The sequence below is a fragment of the Epinephelus moara genome, chromosome 13, assembly GCF_006386435.1.
Source record: "Epinephelus moara isolate mb chromosome 13, YSFRI_EMoa_1.0, whole genome shotgun sequence".
In the NCBI taxonomy this organism is placed as follows: domain Eukaryota; kingdom Metazoa; phylum Chordata; class Actinopteri; order Perciformes; family Serranidae; genus Epinephelus; species Epinephelus moara.
The window spans coordinates 12,602,029-12,617,932 of record NC_065518.1 but is presented as its reverse complement, the minus strand read 5'-3'; the positions used below and the strand labels follow the sequence as shown (position 1 = coordinate 12,617,932).

Genomic DNA, 15,904 nt, shown 5'->3' with positions numbered 1-15,904 from the left:
TGCCAACTGATAACCTTTCTGGTCGACTAACATTTGTTGGGCGATTAAAGGGGCAGCCCTAAATGTAAGGGTACAATTATACAAAGTTTATATTAGTGTTAGTGTCACGTTAGCCTCCTGAAAACACTAGCATTTTAAACTTATTACATGTAGGATTTGCAGGACTGGTGTATTAGACTGCAGTTCAGCTTGGTATAAACATAAACTGATGGCTTAGTGTACATTTATGAAGTTTAATTATGAATTTCCAGTAAAAATGGTTAAATGTAGCTACATAGATAATTGACGATAACCCTTTTCAATAATCTATGCATACTCACTTCAGTGCACAATGCCAGTGCTTCTCAAGCCTCAGCTTTGTGGCACTGTGAGCTGCAAAGAACAGCTTGACCTTTACATGGCTTTCCTACTATGTTGCTTTGTTAATGTGATGACAGTTGTCCACTCGCTCTCTCTCTCTTGTGTGTGATTTGAGTGGTAATTCTGCAACAATGAGATTAACACACAGCTTTACTGAGGGACTGTGGGAGAGTCAGGAAACATGCTTTGTGACTTATATCGCTGCATACTGCACTGCATCACCAGCTGCTGCTGTATGTCTGGGTATTTGTTTGCCAACATGCCAGTGTAGGTTAGACGTCTTACGTTAATCTTCCATCCCCATACATGCTCAACGAGCATTGATGTGAATGCCAAACACACCCCCTTTGCAGACTACTTGGAGCACACTACTTGGAATCTGTGTTCGTGTCTGTCACTCTGTGTGTATCTGCTTGAGGAGAAGCTCTTGTCCAGGCAAGTAATATTGTTTTGCCCATGGAATGCAGTGCTCTTGAGTGGCTGTGATGGTATCGTGTCAGCTGGCCTTTAAATAGTGCCCCCCGAGGTGAGATAACATCTGATGTGATTTTTCTCAACATGGTTTTATCAAAGTCATTATCAAGAAGCAGCAGGGTGGCTTACTGTGTCGGAAAACTATCTGTCAACTGGACTGACCACACTGGAGCCCTGGGTGGAAGTATTCAGGTCATTGACTGCCACTGTACTTACTTACTTACATACAAGTGTTAGAGGCAAATTGTACCAAGATCAAAGAACTGATTTTACAGATTTAGACTTCTTAAGTCCAGTCTTTTTCACTCTGCCCCCCAAGCTTTGTACCTGGCAATGTGCAAGGCTCATCTATGTTGACAAGAGAACAAAATGTTAAAGATGGTTGAGAGACGTGACATGTCACAGGGAATGTCACAATGTCCACAGTCACATTACATTCTTTATTGTCACATCTTTAGTTGACTAAGGTTAGCAAAATGCTAGCTAACTAGCTACATCAAGAGGAGTTAAAGTCCCCATGAAATGAAAAATACTTTTCCCCCATTTTAATCCTGTGTCCCTGTGTTAATCGATCATTTGTCTGTTTTTATATGCCAAATCTATGTCAAAAAATCTCTATCAGTGTAAAGGTAAGAGTATTTTTAACTCAAAATCCCTCTTCTTTTCCTGTTTGATGACTCATCCTGCACTGCGGGGCATTTACAAAAGAAACATCCAATCAAATAAGCCTTGGGGCAGCTAGTTAGCCACACCGGTCATATAAAACTGCACTTCACAGTTTGTAGGTATTAATAGCTAACAGACCCAACATGGAGAGAGATAGGAAGAGATTTGTGTTTGGATATCAGGGGGCAAAACCTTTGTTTTCATTTCCAAAATAATGTGGTGAAAGTCTTATTCATTCATCTCTTTATCGTCCTCCTCCTGATCTAACAGGTAGGGAGATCTGTGTCCAAACTGTTCTAAACTTTAAGCTTGCCCACGTTTTAGCTGTCCAATCTAGCCAGATCAAGACTAATGTTCTTTCTTTTATGGCATCTCTGTAAGGCTACGTTTCACCTCGAAGTATCTCCATACAGTAAAGAGAGACAAACCTTGGGACAGCAACATGGTTTGTGGTCAGTAATACATTTTTCCCAGAAGGAAGACACATACCTGATAGTTCTGTTACCCTCTGTCTCCTACACAAAGAGTATGGCTTCCCCTTTTTTTTTCGCGAGACGGGAATGACGTAGCCTAAATTCACAGTTCTGCCTTAACGTTGTGAATATATCCTTCCATTGCATACTGTAGTCTTTGCTGTCAACTTCTTAAAGCAGCACCCAGTTAAACAGAACCAGTGTTGTCATGTTTCTTTTTGTCAAGCTTACTCGACCTACCAACTAAGGGGGGCAGGATCGGTTAATTTCCCCTTTTAGATTTGATTCAGAACAATGCATCACGATTAATAAGATGATTATTTGTTATGTGTGTGTGTGTGTGTGTGTGCAGTGAATTCTTAATCTGCAAAGTAGCTAGGAACTATTGAAGACAAGTGACTGTTTCCCTGTTAAATATAGAGTAGTAGAAGAATAAAGGAGTATAAAATGAAAATGAAGTACCTTGAATTTGCACCGTACTTGACTTTTTCACCCCTGTTTTTAGATGACTGACTTTATTTTCTTTTTTGCTGGCATACAAGCAAAAATACTTTTTTGTCTGCTGGGTTTTAAATAAGGATCACTTACTACACTGGGGCAGATGCTTCATTTGAGACCCAGTGAATATGCTGTAGCTATTTTTTGTCTTTCCTCTCTAAACAGAACTGACATGTTTGCTGAAACACTGGCTGAATGCTTCTTTCACTTTGATAACCCAATTACTTCTGTCTTTAGATCAACAGTGTATCGGACCAAACGGCCCCATTTTATGAATGCATATCTGATGTTTATTTAATTTGGCATTCAAATCAGCATTGATGCACAACATAAAAAGGGCACCCAAGGTATGAATGTCAGTCCGCTAATATACTAAGACTAAATATATAATAACCTGTAATATGCTGGTTGTGAATGCTGTCGAGGGTATGAAACCAGGTAAACAGTTTCAAAGGATGAAACAAGGCTATATTTGTATCAAAAGATTGTCAGTGTGAACATTTTCCTCTAAATGTGTAAAAAAACTAGAACTGCTTTTATTTTTCACTCTCTAGTTTTCTGCAGACACATCATTTGTATTCAAAAGAAATTGTGAAAAAAGACAAACTGTTAAAGGTTTAGACCGTTAGAATCGGTTGTAATTGCTTCGTGATTCATCTGATAACTTTGAAAATGCTTCATTATCTCATCCGTTGCTCAACATGAACTTCGCCAACACTCTGACTCCAGTGCAGAAAGTGGGAGTTTTCCTGCTCACTAGTATTTGGAGTTGTGTCTGAATCAGCCTGTGTTGCCTCATTAGTAATCCGTTCACCTCTTCACAAACTTTTGGCCTGGATGAAAAGCAGCCTTTTGCTGTCATTGTTACATCTCTGATCTCTGTATTTATAGGCTGGCGGAAGCTAGCACTCTTCAGCTCTGACGCTGGCATCGCACTGCCTGGTGCTGCCAAGTCAAAGGGATTGCGGCTTTTTTTCACAGCATTCGCATGACAGATGGGGCCCTCACTGGCGTGTGGGGTCAGTCAGAATTCATGTCTTTTCCACTGTCATTTTATACAGCCCCACATACACACTGTGTGTGTCCCACAAACACACATATCTAACGTTATCTTTTACATGGCCTTGCTCATCAGTTCAGTTTTCTACAGACAAATGCAGCAAAAGTCCTCTGAGTGTATTCTGGTCATCTCAGTGGCTTCCAAGAGAAATTAAGTTGATATTCATTCACTGACTGTATGAACCTTATAAATATTATTCTTTTAAGATATATTTAGGGGCCTTTCGGCTTTATTTAATAGGACAGATATAGCATGAAAGGGGCAGGGAGAGGGGGGGATGACATGCAGCAAGAGGCCGGGGGTTGGAATTGAGCCCACAGCTGCTGCAGCAAGGACACAGCCTTTGTACATGGGGCATCTGCTCTACCAGGTGAGGTAATCGGCGCCCAATATTTGTATATAATCTTGCTTAAAATAGTGCTATACATACTGTATACTACTTATGATAGGAATAGTATCGCATTAAAAGTAACCCCAAATTTGTCACCAGTAGTAGTATTAGTAGTACTCACGTACACATCGTCAATTTACATCCACTAAAAGTGCTTGTTTTTGCCACTGACAGGTTCAGATTGTTATAAGTTTCAAAAACTGTATGGAAAGGATCCCTTCAGAGAAAAACCTTTTTGTTAAAGAGTAAGTTTGTTTTTGTTTAGCCAGAAACAGCCCTGAAATCACTATAACCAAAGCCACAGACTCATGTAAATAAACAGTAATGTCATCGTCATAAAAACACATTTCATTCAAAGTGGACGGAGACAAAATAAAAGTTAGCTGTTTAGGTACTTCTTTCTACTGTTCCAAAATAAACCCTTATTCACCTCGTAAGATGTGAAAATACGCTGGCTTTAGGGGCTGTACACATGCCACGTCTTAAACCGCCTGGAAAACACAAGGACCAGTGCTGGGCACTACTTTTGTGCCTCTTTTGAGCCAGCTTTCAGGAGTAAGGTGGCAGGTTGACCAAGCAACCTTAACAAGCATTATATAGCCCATTTACTTGAAATCCTGAATGCAGATCTGATCTTCTTCTAGGCGCTGTTTGTGTTTAGGCCTGTTGTGTGTGGGCACATCGTCCGTGGAACAGATGTAAAGCTCTGCCAGCCCTGCACCAAAATGACCAACCTTTCCATGTTTATCACAGACTGATATTTCCAGAGGAAGGGAATGATATTTGTCGGCTGTGATCGGTTGGTGGTCGTCACATGAAATGCGGTGCGTGCCACTGCTCTCCGTTTATCTCGGGGTGCAGCCGTCGCGCCCTGAAAAATAGGGGCTTGGCGTGGCTGCCATGCATCTACATTGAAAACAATTAATTTGAGAGTGCAAAAAACACGACATATGTACGACCCCTTACACACACTAAAATCAATGTTTATTTAAATGGAGTCTGGTGGGTTTGGTTATAGCAATTTCAGGGCTTTTTCTGGTTTAAAGAATCTTACTCTTTAACAAAAAGGTCTGTCTCTGTAGGGATCCTTTCCATAATATTGTCAGACACTTAAAATAACAATCTGAGCTTGTCAGTGGCAAAAACAAACACTATAAGTGGATGTAAATTTTAAGGCTAAGCACGTGCCCTGAGTGGTTCCATCCAAGCCATGTTTCACCACTGCTGGCTGCAGCACTCTCACTCAACACTGGACAGGTTTTAAAAATTTCACTGAGTCCCTTAGACACAAAAACATGGGGAAATAGGTTGAAAAATATCCTAGTGAGTATTTAAAGGATTTCAGCAGTAAGACATTTGACCAATTCTGTATCTGGTGCAAGGCTTGTATTTTGGCAGCACCATCTCAGTTAGATTTAAGAGCTCTTTATTGGTGAAAGTGGTTTAAATGTTAAAGTGAAGTGAGGAATAGAAAGGTCTAAGAGATGAGAGCAGTGCTGCCTCACCCCAGTGATATTTTTGTGTCATTAGAGCTTCCCTTGGGTATGCTGCTCAGTATAAATTCTCACAGCCTAGTTTATCTGAAAAGCCATGATAAACTTTATCAAGAGTCTGATAGAATTGGGTTGAAAATATGTTGACGGATAAATTGATCTAATATTAGATCAGGGGTCTGAAATAAAGGTAATCTAATTTAATAAATGGGTCTGATAATAAAGGTTTTTGACCTTGCCTTATCTTTGAGCACAGGCAGATACGCCAGCTATTACAGCAACAGTATGCAAATAGATTGTGATCATTATCAGGGATGCTCTCTGAACTCAATTAGCAAGTATGATCTGCTGATAACTTCCATTAGCATATATGCTAGGTGTCTGCAGTGTGCATCATCTGTCAGAGCTCAAGTCTGTGCACCAAGGCTGCAGGAAGTTAGCTGATTTTAAAGAAAATTAACAAGCAACCAGAGTATGAAAAGTAAATCCTCTGTTGTCAGTGCTGAAATGTAAATGTACAGCACAGCCATCAATCAGCAGTAATGGGGCGATTTTTCTGACACTGACAGTTTGATGGAGCATATTTATCATAATGATGCCATATGTATACAGTATCAGAATGACTCTAATGTGTAGGAGGCTCTACGCTGCTTTTGCGCTGCCTAATTAAAAAGTTAAAGGATCTCCGAGCTGCGTTTTTGTCTCCTTAAGCAGAAAATAGGGAAGCCTGTGATTTTTGGAGATGATTAGAGCTACCTTGATTTCCCTGCTGAACTTTAGATGAAGAAAAAAAAAAACAGAAAGCAGTAAGAGGGCAGGCTGTTTTTAGGAATCACACATTCCTAGGCTGTCCACAGAAATGCTTAATGTCTTAGCTGAAGGCGTAAAGCAAACACTAAATCCGCTGGATAAGTCTTTGATTACATTTACAGTAGCAGCTTAAATTTCCCAGTCATTAGCATTTTGCTTGTAGTTGTAATGGAGTAATAAGGAACTGGTTTGTCTTTGTCTCTCCCTCTGCATCTGCATCTTATTCTCCCTCTGCAGCATAATGACCGGCCATCACAGATGTTGCAAGGCAGCCAAGCATCTTCCCTCTGGCATTTGGCTTTGTTAATAATGCAAGCTCTAAAGAGCAGTGGTACCACAGACTGTTATGCAGTTATGCAGACAGTCCTGATTCACACTCATATCGCTGTGTCTGTGCAAAGAAGATTCCCTGAAATCAATATGGCAATTAATTACAGACTGCACGGTAATTACATCTTTTTATGAATAATTCCTCTTGGACTAACTCAAATACAGACAGAGTGGAGCTTTTGTTAGTATATCACATTTATTTAAGGACCACAGTTTTAAAATTTCATACTTTTTTAGCCTCACATTAACAAGATATATTCCAAAGTTCAAGAAATTATCTCTGAATGCCTTTAATCTTGTTTGAAATGGCCTTTTTAGAGTGTCTTAGTCAGAGCCCACTGTGAGGGAGAGTATATTCTATTTTCATCTGCCTCATTAAGTTTTTCACTTTAATTAATGGCAGGATGTGCTCACAGAGGAACTGTCCTGTCTGTTCGTTAAAGCCCATTATATGTCTGAGCTCGTGCAGACTGCTGGCTTCAAATAGGCTTTTAGGTAATAGAGTTTACATTGTCATGTGAACTGCAACACGAGAGAGAGGAAGTCATAAAACATGTTCATGGGAAAGTATTTCAGGTTACCGCAGATCAGTCATTTCGAGAGAACAGGAGATCCGCCAGCATCGTCAACCAATTGTAGTGGAACCGTGAAGGAGTGCTGCTACTGGAAAGAGAGATCAAGCAGAAATGGTTGATTACAGCTGCATTTTGCCTGTTGAGTCATATTTAGCCAGAAGCTGTGAAGGGTATTGATCTTGCTCTTTTCCTCACTGTGTGACCCAGCAGTGGGAAATGTGTGCTACCTTGATAATGTCTGTAGACTTGTAGAGCTATTGGTGATTATAAATGAGTTCATTTGGGCCTGTCTCACCCGTCAGCTGTGAACTAGCGTTGGTTAATGTCAACAATATAAAGGGATACTTTGCAGATGTTCAGCCTGCTTTGTATCATAACAATGTGTGTCGTATGTGTGAATGAACTGAGGTAAACTTCCCTCCATCTTGCCAGCGCCCAAATCTCCCTGCGCATCTCCCAGCTGAAAGCATCCAGGAGACATGTTTTGTGCTGGCTCTAGGGCTGATGCTTGAACTACAGATTGTACTTACACATTTTCGTAATCCCGTCACCATGGTCACAAAGAGTATAAAAGCGCATCGAGAGAGGGATCTGCCTTGCCCTCAAACTGTAAAACTAGGCATCACTGATCAAATACAAACAAGATTCTGTTATTGTATTGTTTATCTCTTGACTAAAATGTCTTCAGAAACATAATTTAGTGCACTGTTTGGCTGTAATATGAGAATTTGAGAAGAGGAAGTTAAAACTGTTACATTAGGCAGTGCTAATCAAATATGAACAAAGGTTCTGTTACTACATTGCCTATTTCTTGCCTAAAATGTTTTCAGAAACATATTTTAACTCACCGTTTAACTATAATACCAGATTGTTTGTTACCAGCTGGCTGCCATGTTGTTTCTTGTGTCAAAACAGACAAGTTCACATTAGCTGTGCATACTGTGTAGTATGCCAAAAGAAGATTTAGTATGTCAGAATAGTATGTCAAATGCAGTACACCAAAAATACCAGGATGCTCTCTGGTTTCCGAACTCCGTAAGTGGTGTTCGTTTTATCTCCAAAGTAACAGATACAAAAGCGTAAGGTCAAAGTTGAGGGCGTAGCGTCATGAGGAGGTACCATGTCCTGATTGTATGCATACTGCGTGCAACAGTACGGAATTTCTGAGGGCAGCTGCGGTACCTACTAAAAGTAAGCGATTCGGAATGCACCCGTCGTCACCCACCAGCGGGAGCATTTATTACTTCCAGTCTGGTGCAGTGCATTCTGGTAGTTGTAGGATTTCTACCACGTAAGCAAATGCCACAGCCCTTTACTCAGTTTTCTGTTGTCATGTAGCACCATTTAAAAAGTATTTGTGTCTCTCTACTGCACAGGGAGCCCCAGTTTCATGGGAGGACCATCTTTCCAGCAGTGAAATGGTTCTTTAAGTTGAGTTAAAACCACAACCCTCACCTTTGATTACTGATGATTCATTTCCATGTCTGAGCATTATACTACTGATTAGAGATGGTACAATGCAGATTTAGGTTTTGTAGGTCAGTAGTTGAGCCTGTGGTCATAAAGATAAGGCCCATCCTTTTTATTTTTCATTGATTTTTTTTCCATTGGAAAATACCTGCATATTTATTTCTTTATTTTTTCAAAGGAGATTGGTTCACTCCTCTGTCCTGATGCACTTTAAAGCTGTGTTTCCTGCTGCTGGCAGACTTCCAGACTTATTTTCACATGGATTCTTTGTTTGTTGATTGCTGAAAGTAAATGTATTGTATTTCTTTATTTCATTTTATTGTTTATCTCATAGAGCCAATGCACAGTACTTTTTTTCACCAGATATTCAGTGGCTTAAAGCAATTTTTATCTGACTGTGGTCCCATAACAGTCTGTGATGCTACAAAACAGTTGCTGTTAAATAAAAATAGTGCACTTCAAACAAAACACATCATTAATACCAGTTACCGATACTAAAATGCCAATTAATACCAAAATTAAAAAGGCACTGTCGTGCCTAACTAGCCCTCATAACATCTGCAGGCGAAAGCATAATTAAAGCATAAAATAAAAGTAAAATTAAATAATTTGTAAAAGAGAATTTCCCCTTAGTATCAACACAGTCTTTAAGATTGTCCAGTGTAACTGTTCTGAGTATCCCCAAGGCATTTCTTCAGTAGTCACCTGTTTTAATATTCAAAACAAGCCCCCTTTTTTATTTATTTATTTTTATTTTTTGAAAATTAAAAATGATATGACATATTGAGCAGTAGTATTTCTTAACCAACAGGTGCAAAAACAAAAATGGAAACACATCTCAGCATTAGTCTAGTGCTAAGCGTATCAACTATATTGACGTGTTCACAGCTGCAGAAAATTGAGTGAGGTGTGCAGAGGGGGGGAGCCTGTGCTCGTGCAGACAGGATGGTGGTAATAGGCTGTCTGAGTGCTTACGGGATGGGGGGGGGGGGGGGTCTCCCACTCTGAGGCCAGAGAGCCAGAGAAATGCACTTCTAATGGCTTATCCAAAGGCGTTCAATGACAGTTAACCTTTCCAGCTAATGATTAAGGTGACTCTTAATATGTATCACACATCGGCCCCAGATAGCATTTAGTCAGCAATGGAGATAAATGTGGGACATGAATATTGTATAGCTTTAAAATGCCCTAGATCCCACAGCATTGCCGTCTCAACAGTGATGGCTATTCCTGTTCAAGGTCAGTGAGACGGGGAGGCGAGGGAAACCCCAGCCCAGTCTCTACGCCAGTGAAATTGGAACCTTCCAGTGGGCTCAGGTGACTTACTGCCACACAGCTGAAACATAAAGTAAGAGATTCAGAGATGATGTGTGAGGAATTCCCACAGCGAGGCCCAGTTTGAGTAAATTTGCCTTCGGTCATGACAAACTGGGGAAGGATCTCTTGGAGCTGGCTGTGCAGCAGATGTCTGCTCACCTGCCAGTGTCAGTTACACGAGCGTTACATCTTCATGCCGCTTTATTGCCCGCTCATGAAACCTCTGGTGCAATCTACTTAAGTGGCTTTACAATTGTCCTTGTTTCACCTTAGTGTATCTTTATATGCTGCCTAAGGCAATCATTTGTTGTAGTTTGTTTATTGATTTGTGTGGAAAATACTCACACCAACTAAAGTAGTAACTAAAATTGAGAAACCATAAGAACCTGGAGTGTTCTTTAGGTAAAGTAAGCCAGGTTATTGAATATGCTGTGTTGACGTTCTTTCTCCTATACTCGTGATAAGGCGGGTTTTTTTCTCAGTGGGTAATTCTTCGAGATTAGTACACACATTGTTGTATGGCTGGTTCCGCCAGGGAATGAAGTTAAATAGCGGATGGGCCTCTGACTCTGTAAGTAGCAATCATAATTCCCCTCTAAAAGCTTCATGCCACTTAAGTTATTAACATTTAATTCTGCAACATCAGAGTGGATTAACCCATCAGACAGTGTTCTCATTAAGATCTACTCATTGCATCTTTTTTCGGGAGTGCCTTGAGCCCTTTCTGTACCTCAGTCTGCCAAAGAGAAAGATTGAACCTGTGTTTCACCTCTGTTCTCTGAGTGCATATTTTTCACAAGGGCAAACACTCTCTTCTTGTCTGGCTTCAGCTTTAAGACTACTGTTCAGTCTACCAATTAATGAGTTCATATTGGGCAATTCTGAAGTGTATGATGTAAATCTTGTGCCAACATCCAGGTCCAGTGCAGTAAGTAGTGCCATTTATTTAGTGTAGTAGATGGGTGTGCAATGTGCTCAACTTTTGGCAAATACAAGGGTTCTCATCAAAAGTCAATCGTTTTTCCCCAGCTTTAACCAAGGAGTTTTGCAGCCTACCTCTAGCCAGGCCTAAGAAAAACATTTCTTTTAATTTGTTTTTTTGTTTAAAGGAGAGTGTCACACAGATTTAAACTGAAAATAGTTTTTTGCTTTAATTTATAATTAAGAAGTAAATGTTGGTTGCTCAGTGTAATGGCTATATAATAATGGCATGTCTGCATTTAGATTAGGGCTGCATCTGACAATAATATTCATTGTCGATAAATCTGTCAATTATTTTCTTGATTAATCAGTGATTTGTTTGGTTTAGAAAATGTCAGAAAATGGTGAAGAATGTCGATCAAGTTTTCCCAAAGCCCAAGATGTCTTGTTTTGTCCACAACTGAGAAGATCTTTAATCTACTGTCACAGAGGAGTAAATTAACTAGAAAATATTCACATTAAAGATGCATCCCCCCAGCAACTGGGACCATGAAAGAGAAACCCTCAAAAACAAAAACTCAATAAAAGACCGTGTGTATGAACATGATAATAAAAATTACATTTAATTCTTTCACAGGAGTTTAACTGAACGTTGCATTTTTTAAATGTCATTATTTTCGGTAAAGTGAACTTAAAATTTATCGTCAGCTTTATCACTTGTGTTACTATAATAAACACATTGTGTACATTTGAGCATGTAATCACAACAAGAATATAGAGGTCATTGCATTAAGGTTGTCAGAAGAATGGATTCCATGTTTTTAAACTATACAATCTCCATTAACTATACAGTATTAATTTAGTAGTATTGAAAGCACCAAAGCTATAAAAGAACCACTGATCTACGCTCATATTTTCAACCCAAGACTGCACAGATGAAAAGAAATGGAATGAAATCAACTTGTCCTCAGCCTTTGCCAAAGGCTGAGGACAAGTTAATTTCATTCCTTAACAACCAAAGTCCTTTGGTTGTTAAGACATTCTTTACAGCAGTGAACACATCATGTGACGGGAGGAGTGAGCTCAGCAATTTTTTCTGTAGCAAACTGTGCGCAGGTTGTTAATATTTAAAAAAATTGCATTGGGTATTGATGGTTCTCAAATGGTGTGCCGTTTATGTTATAACCACACATTGTTATTGTAATAGTCAGCTGGGCCTATACAAGTTATAAAAAATGTAATGTAATTTAATTTAAAAAACCTTCACGGGGAACCTATCGGTTGCTGTTCACGCATGGGAATTATAAGTGTGTGACACATCAAAAGCCCTGATTGGCAGCCAGTGTGAGGGCTGATGTCATTTAAAAGGAGAAAGCTGGGTAACACTTTACTTGAAGGTATCTACATAAGGGTGACATGACACTGTCATAACTATGACATGACACTGTCATGAACTTGTCATAAACATTATGTACATGTCAAACGTTTAGGACTGCTGTCATTAAGTGTCATTGGGTTTTTGTAATAACAAGTTGACATTGTTTGGGTTGTCTTGATTATGACAACTTGACATTAATTAAAGTGACATTACCAGAAGATGTCTTTGTCATAACAACTTGACATTAACAAGAAATGCACCTCTTTTTGTGTTTGTGACGAGTTGACATAATGATTGATACAAAGACATCTTCTGGTAATGTCAGTTTGGTTAATCAAGACAACCCAAACAATGTCAACTTGTCATTACAAAAACCGAATGACGCCTTAATGACAACAGTCATAAACGTTTATGACATGTACATAATGTTTATGACAAGTTCATGACTGTGTCATGTCATAGTTATGACAGTGTCATGTCACCCTTATGTAGATACCTTCAGGTAAAGTGTTACCGAAAGCTGTGAGTTGGACAATGGATCGCTTTATTGTACGGAGCAAATTACAACAAAGCACCAGCGAAGACGACCTACCACTGAAAGAAAAGAAAAAAACAGTGGACAGTATCATGAAACCTACCTGTCTTATTATTTCTTATTTTCATTTTCTTATGTTGTAATAGGGGTGATAACACAGAAGCTATTGTTCACAGATACAAATACAGGTGTGCCTTGATATTTTGGCTTGCCCTTTGGTGAGCCTTGGGTCCAAACAGTCTAAAAAACCACTGGTGTATTGCATGTAGCATTTTCTGTATCTGCTTTGTTCAGACATGATACATTTCCTCTGCAGGTTGTTACATGACTTTTGTTGTGAGTTCAAGTGTTGCACACACTGGTGAAGGTGTGAACATGGATATTTGTGGGCTTAATAGATCAACAAGCAAAATAGTTTGAGTAGGGAATGCACAGAGTCGTCTGAAAGTGACCTTTAAGCCAGTGGGTGTCTTTCTATAGACTGTAAATGCCTTTATTTTAAGGTAGAAAAAAACCTTACCACATCAGTAAGAAGACTAGATCCAAACACTTTCCTCTTATCTTTCCAGAGTGTTCCTGCGGGCCATTAGTCAGTATGCAGCAGTGTTGAACAAGAAATTTCTGGATCAAACCAACTTTGAGCTGCAGGTAAGTGCTGAACCATTGAAGCCTTTTTTTTTTTTTTTTTTTTTTTCAACAGCCTTGATAGCAGCGCCCCCACCCTCCCAAAGAGGCATGTTCTTTTAGTCATTTTAAGTCCTATTAACAGCAGCTTTGGATCATCACTTCACTGCAGTTTCGCACTGAGGCTGTTTTTAATGTTCCGGATGCAGCATTGTTGGACCCTCTGAATAGAGAAAGAGAAAGAAAAAGATCACTGAAGGCAGTAGACATAAAAATTGTAGAGTGGGAACATCAATTACTGTGTAATGGCCGGCAATTTGATGTGCATTTCAGAATATTTTAACCTGCTTCTCCAGAATAGAGCAACTTTTTTTCTTCTGCTTGCTTTTTAAATGTCTGACATATGGGAGAAAGTTAATGTTGTCACCAGCTAAGCTGCTGAGCTTTTAAAGCCTTTATGGATTGATTATTTTAACTGTGTTTCAGTGTGACTTACAGCACTTGGAGACTTCTTTATGGCGAATGAATAAAGCGTTGAATTTTCTTTACTTTAAACTACAGCCTGATGGTGTAAAGATAATTTATCTGGATAGAATTACACAGACATTTTTACTGCTGTAGCTTAAACAGTCATGTATTTTTTGCTTATGGGTATTCTCATAAAAAGTGTCTACTCTATATCCTCATGAAGACTCCTGTTTTGTGTACATGAATGGTAGGGATGGGAATCTAGGGACCCTACTGATTTGAGTCTGATTTAGAGGGCTACAATGTGATTATAAAAATTGTGATCTGCTTCATCTTTACAGCAATGAGCAAACTGTACCCTTCCTTAAGACAGCTTGCATTTACATGTAAAAGGGCGCGTATTGTAGGGAGACACCACTGCAGTAATGGCTACTTGTTTACTTGCGGTACTTCCCAGTAGCCTAAATCACCGCCCTCTCCAACCACTGGGACAGCTTCCCAACACACAAGCACACCCATCACATCTAAACCCTTTGACTAAATGAAACTATAAGGCCCTCCAGCCAACACTGAATGATATTTTTGTGAAACTGCTTTTCACCTGTGAGTTAAATGCTGTTTCATTCTTTCAACACCACACATTTTGTCTGTCTCTGTGTCAGCTGTGGAACAACTACTTCCACCTGGCTGTAGCCTTCCTCACCCAGGAGTCTTTGCAGTTGGAGAACTTCTCAAGTGACAAAAGAGCCAAGATCTTCCACAAGTGAGTGCAAGTGCTCTCTTTCAATCCACAGGGCGTACTCATTGCACACCGACACAGCTCAAGCTCCCTCCGCAGCATGAGAAGGGTTTATATAATTCATCACACGGTGGCTCGCAGGGATACCCAACACACCGTGGCTCCAGTGGAGGCTGCTGTAGTTGTTCGCCCTTCTGAACAAAGCAGAGCGGCCTAATGGTAACTCCAAGGGTTATGGAGAGCACATGAAAGCCCAGGTATCAGACAAGGCTGGGAATCCCCTCTTGAGATGTAGCTTATGGTTCGTCCTCCCTCAGCAGATGAAGGGGGCAAATGTTGATGTCACATCGCACAGAGTTTTTAAGCCACAAAGTTTTGATATTTATTGCTTATGAAAATCTACTCTAAGACCTATCCCTCCTCTCAGTTATGAGTTCAGAGGTGGTTTTGTTTCCCGTTCATCCACTGCCTGTGTCTACAAAAACCATTCATCTACATTAGTATTTCTCATAGAGTCTGGTAATGCAGCCAAACGTGTAAATGCTTTCTGGGCAGACATGGAGCATATTGGCTCTCATCTTCATTTGGAGGAGCTTTTGTCACTAAAGCATTCATCACGCCGGCCCGTGCCTGACAGCGAGACTCCTCGTTGGTCAGTGCTTTATTATCGGACCTGATAAGCTCCCACACAAACAGCCAAACACAGCAAACAAGACGTTCCCAGCCACCCCCACCCTGCCTTTTCTCCACTTGTCAGCCTTGCCCCGAAAAACAGATTCACATACACAAGAACTGCCATTCCTGGCTCAGAAGAGGACTGATCTCTGCCATGCTATTTCCAGACTGTTTATTTGACATTCCCAAATATGTCATTCAGACACAACCAGGTAGCTTCCAGAGCAATGGAAGAGGATATTATACAGGGTTTGCCAATTTCTCTTTCACCCACTTTTTCTGCCTCTAACCGCCCACTCTTTCTCTCTGTCTCTGTGTCTGTCTCCCTCCACCTACAACTCACCTTCTCTCTTTTACCGCTCCGTCTCTGCATCCCGTTTCCCTGTGTGCTGGCGCATGAACTGTCAGTCCTGCCTGCAATACCAATTATTGTGCTTCGCCTGGGAGCAGAGAACAGAGGGGTGAAATCAGAGTTGTGTCGAGCGTGGCTCTTTAGCATCGGCTTTTCTCCCTGCGTCACACACGTCTCCCAGTGCTGTTTGCGAGGATCTGGACCATTAGTGGGGTCTGTGTGATCCTCATTTCCTTCTCACATTTACATCAGGACACTGGCAACAGGCTAACATGTCGTTACAGCCTGAATAGGA

At 40.3% G+C, this 15,904-nt stretch overlaps 1 protein-coding gene across 2 annotated transcripts in view; it reads left to right on the top strand.

Moving 5' to 3' along the window:
- dock1 (dedicator of cytokinesis 1) overlaps positions 1-15,904 on the top strand; it is a 271,540-nt gene that overhangs the window by 192,252 nt on the left and 63,384 nt on the right. For both annotated transcript variants that reach the window (XM_050059204.1, XM_050059203.1), the window contains exons 30-31: positions 13,321-13,399; positions 14,506-14,606. In XM_050059204.1, coding sequence (XP_049915161.1) covers positions 13,321-13,399; positions 14,506-14,606 — 180 coding nt within the window. The remainder of the gene's footprint in view (positions 1-13,320; positions 13,400-14,505; positions 14,607-15,904) is intronic.